General features: G+C 42.7%; 2 protein-coding genes across 3 annotated transcripts in view; both read right to left on the bottom strand.

Annotated features, from left to right (window-relative positions):
* The window catches only part of LOC121714945 (tripartite motif-containing protein 16-like), a 1397702-nt gene that overhangs the window by 947432 nt on the left and 430937 nt on the right, over positions 1–19333 (bottom strand). The window lies entirely within an intron of this gene.
* mmp11a (matrix metallopeptidase 11a) overlaps positions 4049–19333 on the bottom strand; it is a 21282-nt gene continuing 5997 nt past the window's right edge. Inside the window, exons 2-8 of the mRNA XM_042100229.1 lie at positions 16439–16692; positions 15678–15821; positions 15052–15185; positions 10411–10646; positions 8889–9093; positions 6420–6683; positions 4049–5386 (exon numbers count right to left, since the gene is read on the bottom strand). Coding sequence (XP_041956163.1) covers positions 5268–5386; positions 6420–6683; positions 8889–9093; positions 10411–10646; positions 15052–15185; positions 15678–15821; positions 16439–16692 — 1356 coding nt within the window. The 3' untranslated portion in view covers positions 4049–5267. The remainder of the gene's footprint in view (positions 5387–6419; positions 6684–8888; positions 9094–10410; positions 10647–15051; positions 15186–15677; positions 15822–16438; positions 16693–19333) is intronic.

Raw genomic sequence — 19333 nt, 5'->3', positions numbered from 1 at the left:
AAAAAAAAACAGGAGATATAATGCAGCCACAGGAAAGCCTTTCCATCTAGTAGGTTACTTTTCGGTAGACTTTTTGCACGCCCTTAACCTGTAGCCAACAACGGTTTTGCAAAGTGAAAGCGCACTAATTTCCGCACTGGAGTCGCTGGAGTCAACAGGTGTGTGCTGAGTATATGGCAAACATATCAGATCACCCAGAGGCTTATTCAGAGCCTCAGAAGGAAGTGCACACGCTTCTTCAAATTAAACATCTTGAAAAAAATACAGAGGATATTCGACCACATCCCAACACATGACTAAAAATAAAGATATTGTAGCGTTTCCCCAAGAGCCAGAGTTTCATGAACTGGTTTATTGTCACCGAAGCACACAATGCAGCATATAACACACAGCGGCCCGTGTCAGGCCCAAAACTCAAAGAGGCAGAACTTCCTCGAACCGTAGCCTATATTCCCCGGGGGTCCCGCCCCCCTCTCGCCAGGCTGCCAACCATGAGCGTGCCCGGGGTTATGCATAGCACGGGCACTCCCTGATTGACAGCCGGTCGCTACAATATTATAGTCATTATATACAGTGCCTATAAAAAGTCTTCAGCCCCATGCTAAAGGCTAAAGTTCACTAAAAAGAGGAATACAAAAAAGAATCTTTTGGAAATAGATCTTAATGCCTTAATCAAAAAAATGATGAAAAATCCAACCTTTAAGGACACCAAAGTGCGCGCAAAAATAAAACTCCGCACAGTATCGCACTCTGCCACAGCCGCCGTGTCACGACAACGATTATTATTCACAATGCCCAGCAGCACAACGCACTGGATGCCCAAATACCACACCGATTATTATTCACAATGCCAAGCAGCACGATGCGTTGGATGCCCAAAACAACGACAATTATGAATCACAATGCCCAGCTGGATGCCCAATACCACACCGATTATTATTCACAATGCTCAGTGGCAGGGTGGACCGGCTGAACCGGTCAGGAGGTAGGACCAGGATGGAGATGGCCTGGTGGAGTCCCCGAAATTCAAAATTAGGCTACTTTATTCTATGTCATGAAACGTGTATAAGAGAATACATCACTTGGATTTTGGCTCCTCATTTTTATAGCAGTAATTAATAATAGGCTAATAATTTTGTTTAAGTCCTTAATGAGTGTATAAATAAGTTTGTGTGTGTGTGACAACATCTATATTTTCATTATAATTATGATATTATATGAGGGATAATGACATCAAGACGTGACTGTGGTGAGAGAGTTGATAACTTTAGCATAAATCACTGCCTCCTGAAAAAGAAATAAAACTATCCAGACTATAAATAAAAAAACGATATGCTCCACTGCACTGGTCACACCTGAAAACTTGTTTAAACAGCTTCTCACATGTTTGGCCATGTGAAGGAAGTTGGATGTCATACCTTTTGCCATTTGTCAGGAAACATTGTTACGTGATAAAACATTGGCAATAAATAAACGTATGTTTTTTCGCTTTGCAATGCTTTAGTGAAAACAATGTAATACCAAGACGAACAACACATTTGCCCATTTTCACAGTAATTAGAGTGAAAATTACTCTTGTGTCAGCTTGAAAAGATTTGGTCAAGATTCTTCATCTTTCCATACAGGCTTCCTCTGTGTGGATAATGGCTGAAGCTGAGAACTACAATATAGTTAGATTGATAAAGTGTTTCTTTAAAAAAAAAAAAGTTGTGTTTTTTATAATAGTAGGCTATAATGAGTTGTGTGTTAATAAGATTAGGTGTGCATTTTCATAAAGGCTTAAAGATCATAACATATCAGATCACCCAGAGGCTTTTTCACAACCTTGTAGGAGGAAGTGCACAAGCAAAGTTTCAAACATCACACTAGTCAGGTCAGTCAAGATTTGCATGAAAAGAAAGCATGTTGGAAGCAAATGTGCATGGCAGGTGAAATCAGTTCCTACTGCTCTATGTACAAATTGCTGTAATATGTACAAATTGCATGTTGCAGCGCTTCATGGAGAAATGGCGGAATGTTTATTTATGTTTTCTTTTTAATACTGTTTTTTCCCAATTTTGTGTGTCCCTTTATCTAATGCCATTGATGGTTGAATAAATTACAAACAATTATAATCATATGGACCTAAATGTGTGCATTGGTATAGAAAAGAAGTCCAGGTATTGTGGCCAAAGCCTAGCAAATATTCAAAAACTTTTGTGTGCAACATTTACCTGTCTTGTCTGCCTTCTGACTATGCCTTTGTGTGGCTAGATAACTAGATGAGTCGGTTTTTGCTCCTTTCCTCACCCCATGCCACCTTCTAGCCATGCCCAACTGGCAATGAAGTGAATACTGTCAAACTGACACGGTCAAAAGTCTTGTCACCCTTCACAAAAAAAAGTGTATTTTGCACTGATGTGCACACTTTTCATTGTTAAAATCCAGTGCTAAGGTTATGGGTAGTCAGACGTCAGCTGTGGTAGCATCCCTGAGAAATATCAGTCCATGGACAATAGACTCAAGTTTACTCACTTTACATTTATATTGGTTTCTATGTGGACAGTATGATGTTTTCTCCAAGGATTTCCAGATATTTGAATGACTGTACCTACCCCTTTATATACAGCTGATTATCAGTGCCAGGGGAAGCAAACTAGGCCTAGAGCATCACCTGGCTATGGCCATGCTTCACTTTAAACATGGTGCCCCTTTCATGGTATTCTTCATTCTTCATCCTCCAGACATAACCACTGGTCAGGAGGCCCAAAAAGTTCTAGTTTTGTTCCGTTGATCCATATAATTAACTGCCAAATTGTCACTCGTTGTCACGTTATATGGTTTTGATTCAGTATTCTGTTTTGTTCATGCTTATAGAACAGTAGTATGTTTGGATGAGTGAATGAAATGAGCGTGGGTTTGTTTTCATTTTGCAAATAATGATTAAAATAGACTAGATGTTAATGGTTATCCATTGTGTGGTTTTTAAAGGGAAGGAGGAAAAAAGGCAATGGGAGGAAATAACTAGGGGAGATTATGAGTGTAGTGATTTTGTGTTTGCTCAGTGAGTATTTGAGTGAACAACATACCAAAAGAAAGAGTGCAGATATAAAACATGAATGATAACTGCCATGGCTGGTATGCAAGAAGCAACACAACTGAGGGGGCAAATCCTCATGAGAAATGCCATGCAGAGGAGGTGGAGGGAGAGGTGGAATAACATTGTATAGGCTGTGGTCATACTAAAGCATTGCTGTTTGCTCAAGACGGGGAGAAACTGATTTAACGATGTGCACAAGTGATAAGAGGATATGGAGTTTGAACAAACTGTTTTGAAAATTCCAATGCTGATCTGAGAATTACACCAAAGCAACTGAAAAAAAAACTGTATTTAAAACATTTGCAAGTTCTAATACTTAGATTAACAATGTCTGTAAAATTACTGAGTGAAATTACTTGAGTTTAAGGTTATTCGGCAGGCTAATTCAAGCATTTATGCGACTCAATCTGAGCTTGAGTAACAGACATGAGGCGCCGACTAGACACCACCTCCTCAGCTCCCCCTGCTGGAGAAGAAGAGTTTACCTGAACACTAGCCATCCTTTTCCCAATCTCCTGCTGGTGAAAAAAAGGAGGTTATATCTGAAAGCCCTTAGAGATTGTTTACTGGGCAGCATATAATGCCCGTCTCTGGGGCGCTGACAGACAACCAAATTTCAAGGCCAGGAGTGTGATTCTCCCTATTACAAGTTTGTTTATCATCAAAATGGCTTTATATTAAGGTCACAAACATGCATTGGGTTCCTTTAAGTTCCTTACTGAATGGAAAGCCCAGAGTGTCTTGTCTTACTGTTAACAGCCCCCCCCGCAACAGTGCTAAGAAACGCACACCCTCTCATATAGTTATTTACTCTTCTCTGGCCAATGTGTGGGTGAAGGGCAAAAAACATGACATCTAATGCTGATGCTGATTCTTTTATATAAGCCAGTTTCAGATTTGTTAAAGAGTACATTTTATTTGTACCAAAATACAGTACAGAATAATGAATTTGTATTTACATAGTAAATATGAATTAAATTGAAACCACCATTTAATTGTTTAACCTAAGTAAGCGAGAACAGACATACAAAAAGAAACATGGATTTACCATTGAATACTCCATTTCACATCCCACAGAAAGAGTTATTAAAACAATTATTAAACAATAACTAACCTGCAATCAAAATTAATTAGTGTAGAACTGAGGATAGTGTGATTAAGAACCAACATGAAACTGGTGTTAAAAGTATAAAATGCTATCAGTGGCCAGCACTGAGAACCAGTAGCATGTTAAAGGCACATAACCACTTGAAACATGATGCTTAACACACCACCCTGTGGACCCCGCTGTGTTCTATTGAGCTACTATCACATGCACGCTGACAGGATGGTACAAACTTCAGTCATAAGAGGATATTTAAAATGTGTTGTATTGAAATGTAATATTAACAGAGGTGCACAACTGTAAACTGATGTTTACATCTTGACAAAATGACAGAGTACTTCACTGACTGTACTGGTCTAGTTACATAATAGATTTAATTTAAACCCATAGAAGGGGTTAACAGAGGACTGTGGACCCACAAATGTGTATGCGCTGGAATAAGGGACAACAGTCGTGTGTTTTCATTGTTTGTTTTTTCATACCTTTTTTGAAACAGAAATATGCTGTCTTACAAAAAAAAAACAGTATCTAGCACCTCTGAGTCATCGTCCTTGAGGAGAGACAGACATGTGCCTGTGGAGTCCCTGATTTCCAGGAAGAGTTTAGCACCAATGGGAGATGCAGGCGGGCCCTCCCTGCTACCGTATGTGAGGTTGTGTTTTTTAGCAAACCACCTGATGAGTTTAGAGGGAACCACTTCAGAAGTACAACAAAGGCAAACACTAAAATTACAAATAAATGTTCACGCATCCACATATGACTGCATGCTTCACTTGGATAAATGCTTCAATGGATTCCTGAGAAGAAGACGATTAAGCTTCGAAGTCCATTGGAACTTTGTGTAAATATTTGTAAAATGTCAAATGTAGCTAAATGGAAATGCTCTACTAATTAGAAAACCTTATTCATTAATCCAAAACTCATGAAACTGAAAAATGACATGGCTAGAAACAGGAGATAAGAGTGGAGTCCCCCCCCCACCCCCAACACACACACAGTAACTCAGGGGAGGTGTGAGCATAGCAGGCACAGATATAATCACTGGACCCAGTGGCTCTGGATCATACTAGCAGCAGAGTCGCCCTAACGCCCACTGCAGCCAAAGAAGTCCTGTCCAACAAGGCGGGGGTACCCCTCCAGAACCCTGCGGTCCACAGGGTCCACCTTCCAGTAGTGTCGTCTGCTGATGAACACGCCATATCCTGCAGAGGCAAATATGTACACCACATAATAGTTAAAGGTGCTTTAAGCGATGTTACGTGGTTTCTAAGCTAAAACATTTTTTGTCACATACAGCAAACACCACCTCACCATCAGCTAGATGCCTCTGTCCAGAATATACTGTAAAAAAATGTGGTCTCTGGGGACAACCCAGCCTCCAAAAACAGCAACAAAAACAACCTGGTCCAATCGGGACCATAAAAACATAACAAATTGTTCAAGCCAATCACCGACGAGATGCACGTTTAGGAGAATTTCAATTGCACGGGAGGGAGGGGGAGGGAGAGTAGCGAGCTAGCACTCTGTTTTGCTTGAATGTCAACAGAAGTGATGTTACTCAACATCATTCAGAGTGCTTAAAGGTGCCATGTGTAAGAATTGAGATAAAAATATCCAAAAAATGAGCTACACACGACAAGAAATAAGGGCGATGATGTCATTAAAAAATGACAAGGTATAGTGCTGCAGAGATATCAACCTGAATTAGCATGCTAAATTACTAGCCACAGCCTGACAGGTGTATACTACAAGCCGTGCAAGTCATTCGTGTATTGCAGTTTGGCTGGCGGTTATGTTGCCGGCATATCGCCTCCCAAGGCCTAAACTGGTATTATGACACCTGTCGGGTGTGAGGTAAAAGCATTTACATTCTGTATAAAGTATAGAGATACAGGAGTCCGTTTTCCAAAAGCATAGTCGCTAACTACGATGCATCTTCTATGGTAGCGTCACTGCCAAATGTGAGTCGACCGTATTTGAGTCACACGTAAATGATACAGAAATACGGTGATATTTGTTGATATTCGGTCGTATTTCCGTCACATTTTAATAAGAGCTACCAAATATGCTCTTATTATTTAATTTTCCAAAATTAAAAACGTGATATGTGACAATATGCTCAACTCAAATCTACGAACTCACATTTGGCAGTCACACTACTAAGGTAGTCGCTATCATAGTTCGCAACTATGCTTTTGGGAAATAGACCCCAGTATAGTATATATGCATATGTACCATATCGATCCTGGAATGCAGCCTCGATGTCGTCAGGGAGCCCATGCCAGTCGTGGCTGATGCTGCGAGGGTAGGCCGGATCCACGCGGTTCTGGAGCGGGTCGAAGCGCCAGTAGCTGCCTGAGTGGAAGAAGTAAGTGTGGTGCTCAGCTCCCTCCTTCCAGCGCAGGGCCGCCTGGACGGGCGCCACGGTCAGCCCCAGCCTCTGCAGCCAGTCCGGCCCAGTGATCTGCTGCTCCGCATCAAACACCCAGTAGCTGTGATCTACAGCACACGATGGGGGGGGAGACAGGGGGGTCAGACTGTGTACAACACACTCATGTCACTAGTTATGGGGAACTGGGGGGGGGGTCATACACCCACATCAGTAGTAATGGGGAGTTATATATCCACATCAGTAGTAATGGGGAGTTATATATACACACATCAGTGGTTATGTGGGGGGGGGGGGGGGGGGGGTGTATGAGTCCCATTAGATCTGAGTGGAATCAATAGTGATCACATAGCTGCAACGTTCAGGAATCTCATCTACAGAAAGAACAATGATAACACATGATCGAACTAGTGCTGTGCAGTGCAACAGCACCCTCAAGTGGTGGACTCTGATCACTCCAGACGGCAAATTACTGTACATGTGTAAAGGATGTATGTGGGTGTGTGTGTGTGTGTGTGTGTGTGTGTGTGTGTGTGTGTGTGTGAACATGTCTTTATAACCATTATGTACAGTATGCATCCCTGAGAGTTTCTGTCTGTGTTCTTTATAAGTGTGTGTCTGTGTATGTGTGACCGTGAGTATGTGTTTGTGTTTATGCACACACACACGTAAGTTTTCCTGCTGTCTTGTCTGGTCATGCCCATGGAGTGACACACAGCTGGAGGGGTAAACACAGACACAGATCACTGAGGGCACAGACTCCATGAAACGCGTATTCTAACCCCAACTGCGTATTCTAACCTTGACCCCATATTTAACCGTAGCCCTGTATTCTAACCCAAACCCCGTACTCTAACCTTAACCCCATATTCTAACCCCAACAGCGTATTCTAACCCTAATCTCGTATTCTAACCCCAACCGCATATTCTAACTTTAACCCCGTATTCTAACCTTAACCCCGTATTCTAACCCTAACCCCGTATTCTAACCTTAACCCCATACAGAAGTATGTAACCCTAACCCCGTATTCTAACCCCAACCCCGTATTCTAATCTTAACCCCATATTCTAACCCCAACCCCGTATTCTAATCTTAACCCCGTATTCTAATCTTAACCCCGTATTCTAACTTAAACCCTCAATTCTCACCAATTACACTCCACCACATACACACACACACCAACTCGGTCCACCACACACCCACCCACCAACTACACCTCGCCACACACACACACACCAACTACACCCCACCACACACACACACACCAACTACACCTCACCACACACACACACACACACCAACTACACCCCACTACACACACACACACACACACACACACATACTAGTATCGTCGAAGTACACACACACACCAATCTGACCCCACCACACACCAGCCCACCCACCCAGCCAAGTGCTATTACCAGGAGAGATATAAAGCCAGCCACAACATCCCAACCACATGCAGGGCTGAGCACCCATGTGAACTCTGGCTCGATACCGAAACATATTTTAAGTTGCCATAGGATCTCACTGAATCCTGCTTGGTGGGGTCAGATTGGTGTGTGTGTGTGTGGTGGAGTGTAGTTGGTGTGTCAGTGTGCGAGTTTTCACATATATCTCCATTTTTTGAGGTCACTGAGTGCTGTCGGGAAGAGAAGAAAAAAAACTAAAACAATCAGTGTACCTGGACATGGGCCTAGAGTGTAGCGCTGTAGCTGTGTACCTGGACATGGGCCTAGAGTGTAGCGCTGTAGCTGTGTACCTGGACATGGGCCTAGAGTGTAGCGCTGTAGCTGTGTACCTGGACATGGGCCTAGAGTGTAGCGCTGTAGCTGTGTACCTGGACATGGGCGTAGAGTGTAGCGCTGTAGCTGTGTACCTGGACATGGGCCTAGAGTGTAGCGCTGTAGCTGTGTACTTGGACATGGGCCTAGAGTGTAGCGCTGTAGCTGTGTACCTGGACATGGGCCTAGAGTGTAGCGCTGTAGCTGTGTACCTGGACATGGGCCTAGAGTGTAGCGCTGTAGCTGTGTACTTGGACATGGGCCTAGAGTGTAGCGCTGTAGCTGTGTACCTGGACATGGGCCTAGAGTGTAGCGCTGTAGCTGCCTGGTTGCGTTAGCTGCTGGCTGTAGCAACTCAAGCTAGGTAAAAAACTATGTTTTCGTTTTTTTCATACCGACAGTACTCTATGTTCAATCTATGTGAACACTCGCTTTCTCCTTTAAAGCAGTTGCCATCTAAACAACCACCCAGCACCACCCTCAGAATCCCGTTCTGCCCCCACCCATCCGCATGGCAACCAGTAACCTACCCTGGAAAAACCATATGTTGCCAGATTTGTCTTCGAAGGCAGCGTCGATGCGCTGGGGAATTCCCCTCCAGTGCCTGGAGGCCAGGGCGGGGTAGCCCTCCTGCAGCCGGCCCTCTCGGATGCGCCAGGTGTAGCTTTCCTTAAAGAAGAAGAGCTCCCCACGGATCACTGACACCGCATCAAAATCAGTGTGGCACGCATCCGGCTGTCGCCACGGAAACAAGAGAAAGGGAATTTACAGAGAAATAGGTAGACGTGTGAGAAGAATAAGGGAGAGATCAGCTAGTGAACTTGGAGAAAGAGAGACACGAAAAGAGAAAGAGAGAGAGAGAGAGAGAGTTGCCTCTCACTTTTACATCAATACACTATTTAAACAAATACAACATTTGGATTTTTGAGAAAGAAAGTAGTGAATGGAATAAAGCCAAAAGAAGATATGCATGAAATTTGAGATGCGTAAATTTACATCCACTCTTAGACACTTTTATCCAAAGCAACTTACACAATGAGGAATAACATTCAAGCTGCGTTACAGAGGAGACCTTAGCGAACATTAAATACTGCTAAAACAAATACTAACACTAAAGGATGAGAGTGCAGAAGTTTAAATACTAATCAAAGTATCGTCAAAGCATTTTAATTTTGGTCAAGACCGATTTATTGGTTTGAGTTCAAGTTCATCATAATTTCAATATTATTTGACCTGTTCATTTTTATTACTGCAAATAAGACTTGGAATTTCATAATTTTAGGGACAAGGCCATTTGGCCTTCATTATCACAAAAAATAAAAAATATAAAAATAGGGCACAAAGGCCTTCAAGTAAAATGAGATGATTTACTCCCAAAATGCAGTCTTTGCATCACCGTTCCTCGAGGTCACCGAGTACTGTTGGTATGAAAAAACAAAAAAAACAATCGGTATTACCTTGCTCGAGTTGCTGCAGCCAACAGCTAAAGCTGCCAGACAGCTACAGCAGTACACTCTGGGGGCATGAAGATGAGGGTTCATGGTAAAACTGATTGTTTTCGAGGGATTTTCTGTACCGATACTAACGGAGATCCATGTGAGAAATCACTGGAATTCCCCTTTACATGTTATGGCGTAGTACTCTCCATGTGCCTGGCATTTGATCTCTACAAACTTTAAATTTAGTTGAATTTAGACAGTTTCTTCATGTCTAATGAGTAGAAAATGCATCGTTTTGTCACGTAAGGACTCTGTTCATATTGTACCTAGGCCTTTTAATGACATTAAAAGTCTATTAAGAAGCAAAAAAGGCATGTTTAGATGATGCCCCCAGACCTAGCATTGTAGATCAATGGGAGTACTGGCCATTAGCTGCAGCTACTCCAGTTCAGTAGCACCAATTTTGGTTGTTATTTTTCCTATCGACAGTACTCGGCAACATGTAGCGATCAAGATCCGTGTAGATTGCTCCTTTAATGCCAAAAGGAAAATCTATTCGAATTTGACATTCTGTGACATTCCTAAATGCTACATACTGCTACATACACCTTACCATATGTGGAGTAATCTCATTGGTCTCTGTATTTCCTGGGAGTGGAGGGGGAGGGGGAGGTGGAGCTTCTGGCCGAGGGCCGTACAGGTATTGGATGCCCTGCTTGTCATCGTCGCTGAGCTCCAATGGGTAGGAAAAGCTGTAGAAGGGGGACATGATGGCTCCAGGCTCCAGGGAGTGCTGCAGGCCCAACACATGGCCAAACTCGTGGGCCGCCACCTGCAGGAGGTCTGTGCCTGTAGACAACAGGGATGGGAGGTGACCACTCTGAGAAACGCAGAATCACATACAGCCCCCATTAACACTCATTCCCATTCCACCCACAAGAGCTATGTATATACACAAATCAAAAAGCATTCCCGTACTGATAACATAACAACGTGACATACTGTTATAGTTGGGAACTGAAGGAAAGGAGAGTAAAGAAGACCAGCGACCACCTCCTAGGAAGGCCTTAATAACTCCACTTGAGGGACTTGTGCTGCTGAGGATGACCTCAAGGTCAAAGGTGCAGTCAGCGATCTTACGCAATTTCAAGCCCATAACATTATTTGTCACATTCAGCAATCATCTCCTCACAACCCGTTAGCTGCCCATTCTGTGAGTATACTGTAAAAAAAAAAAAAAACGTCTATAGGCAGCCCAGGCTTCGAAAACCGGAAACAAACAAAGTGGGGACAGCCTGTCACCCAAACAAAAGCCAGTTTCTCTGGGAATACTGAAGGGAGGGGTGAGCTACTTCTCTGTGTGTTTCATTTGGTACTGACAACATAATCCACCCATATGCAGATGCCATATCAGCGCTAGTGTTCAGGGGCAAATGCCATATCAGTGCTAGTGTTCAGGGGCAGATGCCATATCAGCGCTAGTGTTGCATGGTGTATCGATACTAAAAAGGTATTACGATGCCTTCACGCAAAAAACGATACGATTTCCGACGTTTTTAGAATCGATACTTTATTAAAATAATAACGTTCTGTGTCTGTGTGAACTGCTGCTCTCACTGCTCCTTGCACGCATCTAGGCAAGTGGGCGTGTCCAGCAGGCAGCTCTGAGTGAGTGAGTGCGCAGGCAACGTCAACATAGTTCTTTGCCGACAGTCCTCGGCCTTGTGGATAAAACAAAAGGTGAAATCTGGAACTATTTCAGATACATCGCGAATATTGAAGGCAAGCCATCAGATACACAGAGGCCCGTTCGTAAAATATGTTTCAAAGTCATTTAAAAGCAGTAGGCTACGCATGGAACTTGGCTAAACACCTCGCAGACATATCCCAACATTTTTAAAGAGTTCAAAGAACGACAGGTTAACGAATATGCTATAGAAAACACGACTACATGGTTAGTGCCAAGTTTTTCTCTTCTGTTTTAGTCTAGCCTAAGTGAAACGAGTATGGTTCTCTGAGATAAAGCGACCCTTCCTTCATCAATTAATTTTGACGAGACATAACGAGCTGTAATCATAGGGTGCTAACGTGATGAAAGCGCAATGTTCACGCCAGAATAACATTACCATAACTTGTAAACAATCTATTTCATGTTCGGTCAGTACTACTGGTAATATTTGTCATGGCATGTTGACTGCAATTTGTTCAATAATTATTGTCCAGATGTAGGATAGGCTACCCGAAATGCGCTAATTAAAGCCCACAGCATATAATACCACCAAAGCGTGTTGAGTCCTAATAATAATAGCGGCTTATTGTTACGTGGTAGCAAATCATGTTATCAAAGAAATAGACGTCATGTAGGAATGCGCACAGATATATTGCAACAGGTAATGGTGTAGGCCTATCTGACGAAGACCTGAGTGGTGGTAACGTCGTACTTGAACACTGGGCGCAAAGAAGACTATCCTCACATTTTTCCCTTTGCAACTGTCAAAGAAATCCCATGAACACGAGAAGGCCTAGGGTAGCCTAGGCTATACTGTACATCAGATGGCCTAAAGATTAGGCCCCTCTGCATAGCATTCAGTGCAGTAGTTACAGCATGCAGTCATTTCAAAACTGACCTTGATCTAGCTTAGTTTAGCTATTTAAAGCTACTTTATTGCCAAAACACAACACAATGTAAATGAACTATAAAAATCAATAAAGGACTTAATCTCACAAAGTAGGCCTACTATTTTACTGACTATAAAAAATAATAATTATAGTCAGCGCTAGTGTTCAGGGGCAGATGCAGTGGTGGAATGTAACGAAGTACAAATCAGCATAATTGGCATTACGATCCACCCGACGTTTCCCTTGTCTACCCCGTTAAACTTCAGGCTCTCGTGTTTTGCTGAATGATATTACTCAGCAGATCACCCTAGTAGATAACCAGAATTACAGTCTGTAGAATTGTAGGTCAGAATGTAAACTGGGCCACAGATGGTAAGCACAATTGCATTAACTTAAAACTATCTAGTCGAGTATAACCTAAAACTAGCTTAATTAAAATGCCACAGCCCATACTGATTTTTCCTTTTAGAATATAGAAATTAAGAGAATAAATCATTATGCAAATACTTTTACTTTTAATACTTAAAGTACATTTAAAAGCAGGTACTTTTTACTTTTACTTAAGTAGGGTTGTCATTGTGGTACTTTTACTTTTACTAAAGTAAATATTTCTCTGTGTATTTGTACTTTTACTTAAGTACTGAGGTTCAGTACTTCCTCCACCACTGGGCAGATGCCACCATATAGAGGCAGATGTCATATCAGCGCTAGTGTTCAGGGGCAGATGCCATATCAGCGCTAGTGTTCAGGGGCAGATGCCACCATATCAGTGCTAGTGTTCAGGGGCAGATGCCATATCAGCACTAGTGTTCATATCAGTGCTAGTGTTCAGGGGCAGATGCCATATCAGCACTAGTGTTCAGAGGCAGATGCCATATCAGCGCTAGTGTTCAGGGGCAGATGTCATATCAGTGCTAGTGTTCAGGGGCAGATGTCATATCAGTGCTAGTGTTCAGGGGCAGATGCCATATCAGCGCTAATGTTCAGGGGCAGATGCCACCATATCAGTGCTAGTGTTCAGGGGCAGATGCCATATTGCTGCGAGTGTTTAGGGGCAGATGTCATATCAGCGCTAGTAATCCAGCTAATAGTCTAATAGTCCAGCACACCTAACAGGCACTTACACTTGCACTTACACCTTCTTCCCTCCTTCTACCTCCAACTCCTTCTCCTTCTGCCATCGCCATCAAAACATCATAAGAATACATAAGAGTACATATACTTATACTTCTCCACTTGACTAGTACCTAAACCAGCGTCTCCTTCAGTACACTTGACTAGTACCTAAACCTTCCTCTCCTTCAGTACACTTGACTAGTACCTAAACCAGCGTCTAATTCAGTACACTTGACTAGTACCTAAACCTTCCTCTCCTTCGGTACACTTGACAATTGTTGCACTTTCCAACTGGCCCCTATGTTCGTGACTTTTAGGTGTTTATGGCCTTGGCAAGGCTCTGCGCACACGGTTGTGCGCGCTCTCCATGCATGCAACATGCACCCTACGCATACTCAATTTTTCTGAAAGTGTTTCAGCAAAAGCAAAGCAAACGGGGGGAAAAACACAGACAAAAACATCTTCTGAATGTCGTGGAAAATGTTGGGTGTTTATTCTTGCAACAATATTCAAAGGAGCATAGTGGGGGCATAGTGAGTCTAGTGAGCTGTCTGGAAGATCCAGCAAAGTTCTTTCAGTGCTGTTGCTAAAGGTTAAGGAAGGTAAAAATAAATGATCAAGTGCAGGGACAGGCAGAAAGCCCAATGGGCTTATTTGAAACCTCCACCTAATTACTAGCAACATTTTCCATTTAATACTGAACATAATATAATACTGTAATAAAACTTCATGTGAGTTAGGGCTGCACAATTATCGCAATCGTAATCACAATATGAACCAGCGCAATTACCTAATCGCAAAAGCTACAAATAATTGTGCACAGTTAATTTTGTCACATTTCTGACTTTTATATTCATTTCATCCTCCTTCACTGTGCCACAGAAATGCACCAGGCGTGCTCACCAATCAGGGGTGACACAAATTAAAGAGACATTTGGAATATTGAACTGAAACAATTCATTAACATTCAAAAAACATATCGCAAATCGCAATCGCAATATCTGTCAGAAAAATCGCAATTAACTGACAACATCACGATAAAAATGAATGTGCTTGCATCCCTCTTTACTGTGGCCTCAGGCTGCCAGGGTGAGGGGCGGTCTTGGGACACCACTTCGGCACCATGAGCCCAGTAAGGGTTCACTATGGCTATAATAAGGGTTCACCATGGATACAAACCCCTGATTACAGTAAGGGTTCACTATGGATACAAACCTCAGATTACAGGAAGGGGTCACTATGGATACAAACCCCAGGTTAACTTACAGTAAGGGATAACTATGGGTAAAAACCCAGATTACAGTAAGGGCTAACTATGATACAAAACAGATTATCGCCACACTACATACTGCACACTAACTCAAAACCAAAACGGGTCCCGACAGTGAACGCTGGACACAAGTAGTGCAGTATCTGGAAACGAACAAGGGGCTTTAGGACCCTGTATGTCCTTCTACCCTTCGTGTATCATATTCATGCGAGGGCGAAGAAGCGGGCATCGCTCAGAGGGAATTCCTACCCATCTCATTGCCTACAGTCCAAGACTCATCATAGTCAAAATGGATGTCTCCTGCCCGGTGGGTCCGGGGGAAGAAAGCATGGGCCAGAATCCCGCCAGGACCATCAAAGGGCAGGTTATCGCCATGCCAGTATCTGTAGATGAGATCAGAGGGGGCCATGACAGAGGCCTCATGTAAGACACCTGCCTATGGTCAGGGTTAGGGTCATATAAGATCAGGGTCAGGGTTAGTGTTAAGGTCAAATATGACACCTGTCTAAGGTCAAGGTCAGCGTTAGGGTCATATAAGATATCTGCCTAAGGTTAGCGTTAGGGTCACATAAGATACCTTCCTAAAGTCTGGGATAGGATTAGGGTCATATAAGAAAACCTGTCTATGGCTGAAGAATATGCCCAGAAACATTGGTCAGATTGATATCAGGTTAACACATTGTTGACTTATGTGTACATTTTCTAAATCATGCATAATTCTGGTGAAATGTTTGAAGATATAGCATAAGTGTAGTCAATGCAGTCAATGGAGTGTAGTCTCAGGCTGCTAGCAGCCTCTGGAGCCCAAGCTATATGCCCTCTGAGGATCAGGTTGGCGGTAAGAGGGGGGGGGGCAGGCATGGCGTCCCTCGTACCTGTTGAAGTCGATGACGATGTCTGCCTCTGAGCTGTGCACCTCTGAGAAGGTCAGTGGAGTGACCTCACTCCACACTCTCAACGCCTCCTGCAGAACCCGCCGGACCTTGTCCTCGGTCATCTGCCAGGGGAAGCGCATTATCCTGGGGAAGCACACACAGCACACCACTGCAAAGGGAAGCTCTTTCACACACACACACACACGCACGCACACACACACACACACACACACACACACACACACACACAAAGCACACCACTGCAAAGGGAATCTCTTTCACACACACACACACACACACACGCACACACACACACACACACACACACACACACACACAAAGCACACCACTGAAAAGGGAAGCTCATACACACACACACACACACACATACACACACACACACACACACACACACACACACACACACACACATCACTCACCACTGCAAAGGGAATCTCTTTCACACACACACACACACAACACACACACACAGCACAACATTGCAAAGGGAAGCTCTCACACACACACACACACACACACAGGGATGTATACTCATACAGCACTAACCCTGGGAAACTATCACTGTGGTTTTAGTACCTACAGTATATCTACCAGCTGAGTCACATGATCATGGCTCTAATACACCCACAAAAGACCTCACGTAAACCAAATACACACACACACACACACACACACACACACACACACACACTCACAACCAAACACACACACACACACACAGCAATACACATCTCTCTTACTTGTAAGTGAGGTCAGTCTTTTCCCAGCGGCCTCCAAAGAGGACAAAGCGTTTCTGCCGCTGCCTTCTGCTCTTGAGCGCCCCCTGGCGTGTGGGGTAGTCTGGCACGCCACATCGCGGGCGATTAAAGGATCCCGTCTCATTCCAGTGGGGGGCGCTGCTCCAGACTGGTGACTTGAGCGTGTCCTGAGGATGGGGCTCGTGCCCTCTCTTCTTCAGGCTCGGGGTGCCAGGGCTCTGAGGCCAAGCTGCAGACTGAGAGAGAGATTGGCACAGCGTTACCATGACAGGTCAGTGCTGTATCTTTCATATTGTACTTCAGGAACCTATCAGGGCTTTTGTCTTCATTCCGCAACCAGAGCTAGCTGATAACAGAGTTATCCTGTCTACTGTGGGCATGTTCAGCGAGAACTGGCTGTTAACGGACTTCTCCTGTTTTCTGTGGGCATGTTCAGCCAGAACTGGCTGTTAAAGTGCCCATATTATGAAAAAATCCCTTTTTCTGGGATTTGATGTGTTATTGTGTGTCTCTGGTGCTTCCACACGCATACAAACTTGGAAAAAAAACACCCATGCTGTTTTGAGTGAGATAAGGGTTTCTGGATGTATCCTGCCTTCAGCCTCCAGGGTGAGCTGGTCAAAATCGGCAAGGCTTTTGACGTCACAAGCCGAAACATTTCAATATTCCCACCCACCACCTCCTTTTAGGGCAATTACGTTACGTGGATATAATGGAAACCTATGGAACTGCATCGAAGTGGGCAGGGAAAAGGATTTATACTTACTAAATCGTTGAACAAACGTGAATAAAAGGCACAAAATAAGGTTGGTGTAAGAGTTATCTGTTTGTTCATGGGATTCATTCTAATTCCATCACTTACATATTTCCTACAACTAGGTGAGATAGCTAAGCTTATGTTATAGGCTACTGAAGTTCCACTGTTAGATAGCTAGCTAGCAAGCTAACCGTTTTACATAGATTATGGTAGGCTAAGTGTTAGCTACGGGCTATACTATGTAAAACGAAGGTGTAGTAGATGTTAGGGGATTTTGAATTGGCGTGTTTCAGACGTTGCATAATCAACACCCCACCTCTCCACACCAAGCCTACAAGTTCAACTGTTTTTTAAGCCTACATATCTCAGAAAATAATGTAGATACAAGCTTAAACCTTTGCACAGTAGTTGTTGGGTAATATTTACCATTATTGACATAAAGTATGAAGCAAAGCCAAGATGGTCAGGCTAGGCTGGAGGCATTTGTTGATTTGGCACGAATGAGCCTGGTAAAAGTTAATGGAGTGGGGCGTGGGTAAGTGAGCAGCAGCTCATTAATATGTAATGAGCAGCAGAAACAGCACACTTTGACAGGGACTGAAAAAGAGTGTAATAGAGGTAGGTAAGAATCTTTTCCTACAAGCTATTTCCAGCAAACAACTTCAGAAACATGTTTTCTGGAACTCATAGACCTATTTTAACTTGTTGAAAAATAGTCATAATATGGGCACTTTAACAGACTTCTCCTGTCTACTGTAGGCATGTGCAACCATAGATTTGTATACAGCCTCATATAGAAGCTGTGAAGAGTTTCAATGAGATTAAATGATTTCCACATTCGTTACACACCTCAGGTCACGTAAGGCTGTTCTGTTTCAGCACTTCTTGTCACATAGCACTCACATATGTACATCAAGGAGTGTGTGTACTCACATACTTCAGTACATATAGATTAGTATGCGTAGCCACATACTTCAGTACATATAGATTAGTATGTGTACTCACATACTTCAGTACATGTAGATTAGTATGTGTACTTCAGTACATATAGATGAGTATGTGTTCTCACAGTCTAGTCACATATAGATGAGTATGCATACTCAGTCTAGTCACATATAGATGAGTATGTGTTCTCACAGTCTACTCACATATAGATGAGTATGTGTACTCACAGTCTAGTCACATATAAATGAGTATGTGTACTCAGTCTAGTCACATATAGATGAGTATACTCAGTCTAGTCACATAAAGATGAGTATGTGTATAAACATAATTCAGTCACATATAGATGAGTATGCATACTCAGTCTAGTCACATATAGACAAGTATGTGTACTCAGTCTAGTCACATATAGATGAGTATGTGTACTCACATGTACAGTAGATGAGTATGTGTTCTCACAGTCTACTCACATATAGATGAGTGTGTATACTCAGTCTAGTCACATATAGATGAGTACTTATACACAGTCTAGTCACATATAGATGAGTGTGTATACTCAGTCTAGTCACATATAGATGAGTACTTATACACAGTCTAGTCACATATAGATGAGTATGTATACTCAGTCTAGTCACATATAGATGAGTACTTATACACAGTCTAGTCACATATAGATGAGTACTTATACACAGTCTAGTCACATATAGATGAGTGTGTATACTCAGTCAAGTCACATACAGATGAGTAAGTGTATAAACATAATTCAGTCGCATATAGATGAGTATGTGTACTCACAGTCTAGTAACATATAGATGTGTATGTATACTCAGTCTAGTCGCATATAGATGAGTATGTATACACAGTCTAGTCGCATTTAAATTAGTGTGTATACTCAGTCTAGTCACATATAGATGAGTATGTGTTCTCACAGTCTACTCACATATAGATGTGTATGTATACTCAGTCTAGTCGCATATAGATGAGTATGTATACACAGTCTAGTCGCATATAGATGAGTGTGTATACTCAGTCTAGTCACATATAGATGAGTATGTGTTCTCACAGTCTACTCACATATAGATGTGTATGTATACTCAGTCTAGTCGCATATAGATGGGTATGTATACACAGTCTAGTCGCATATAGATGAGCACTTACACACATATATGTATACTCAG

Source organism: Alosa sapidissima, chromosome 8, assembly GCF_018492685.1.
Source record: "Alosa sapidissima isolate fAloSap1 chromosome 8, fAloSap1.pri, whole genome shotgun sequence".
Lineage (NCBI taxonomy): Eukaryota > Metazoa > Chordata > Actinopteri > Clupeiformes > Clupeidae > Alosa > Alosa sapidissima.
The sequence above is the reverse complement of the archived record's forward strand: the minus strand, read 5'-3'. Positions and strand labels throughout refer to the sequence as shown.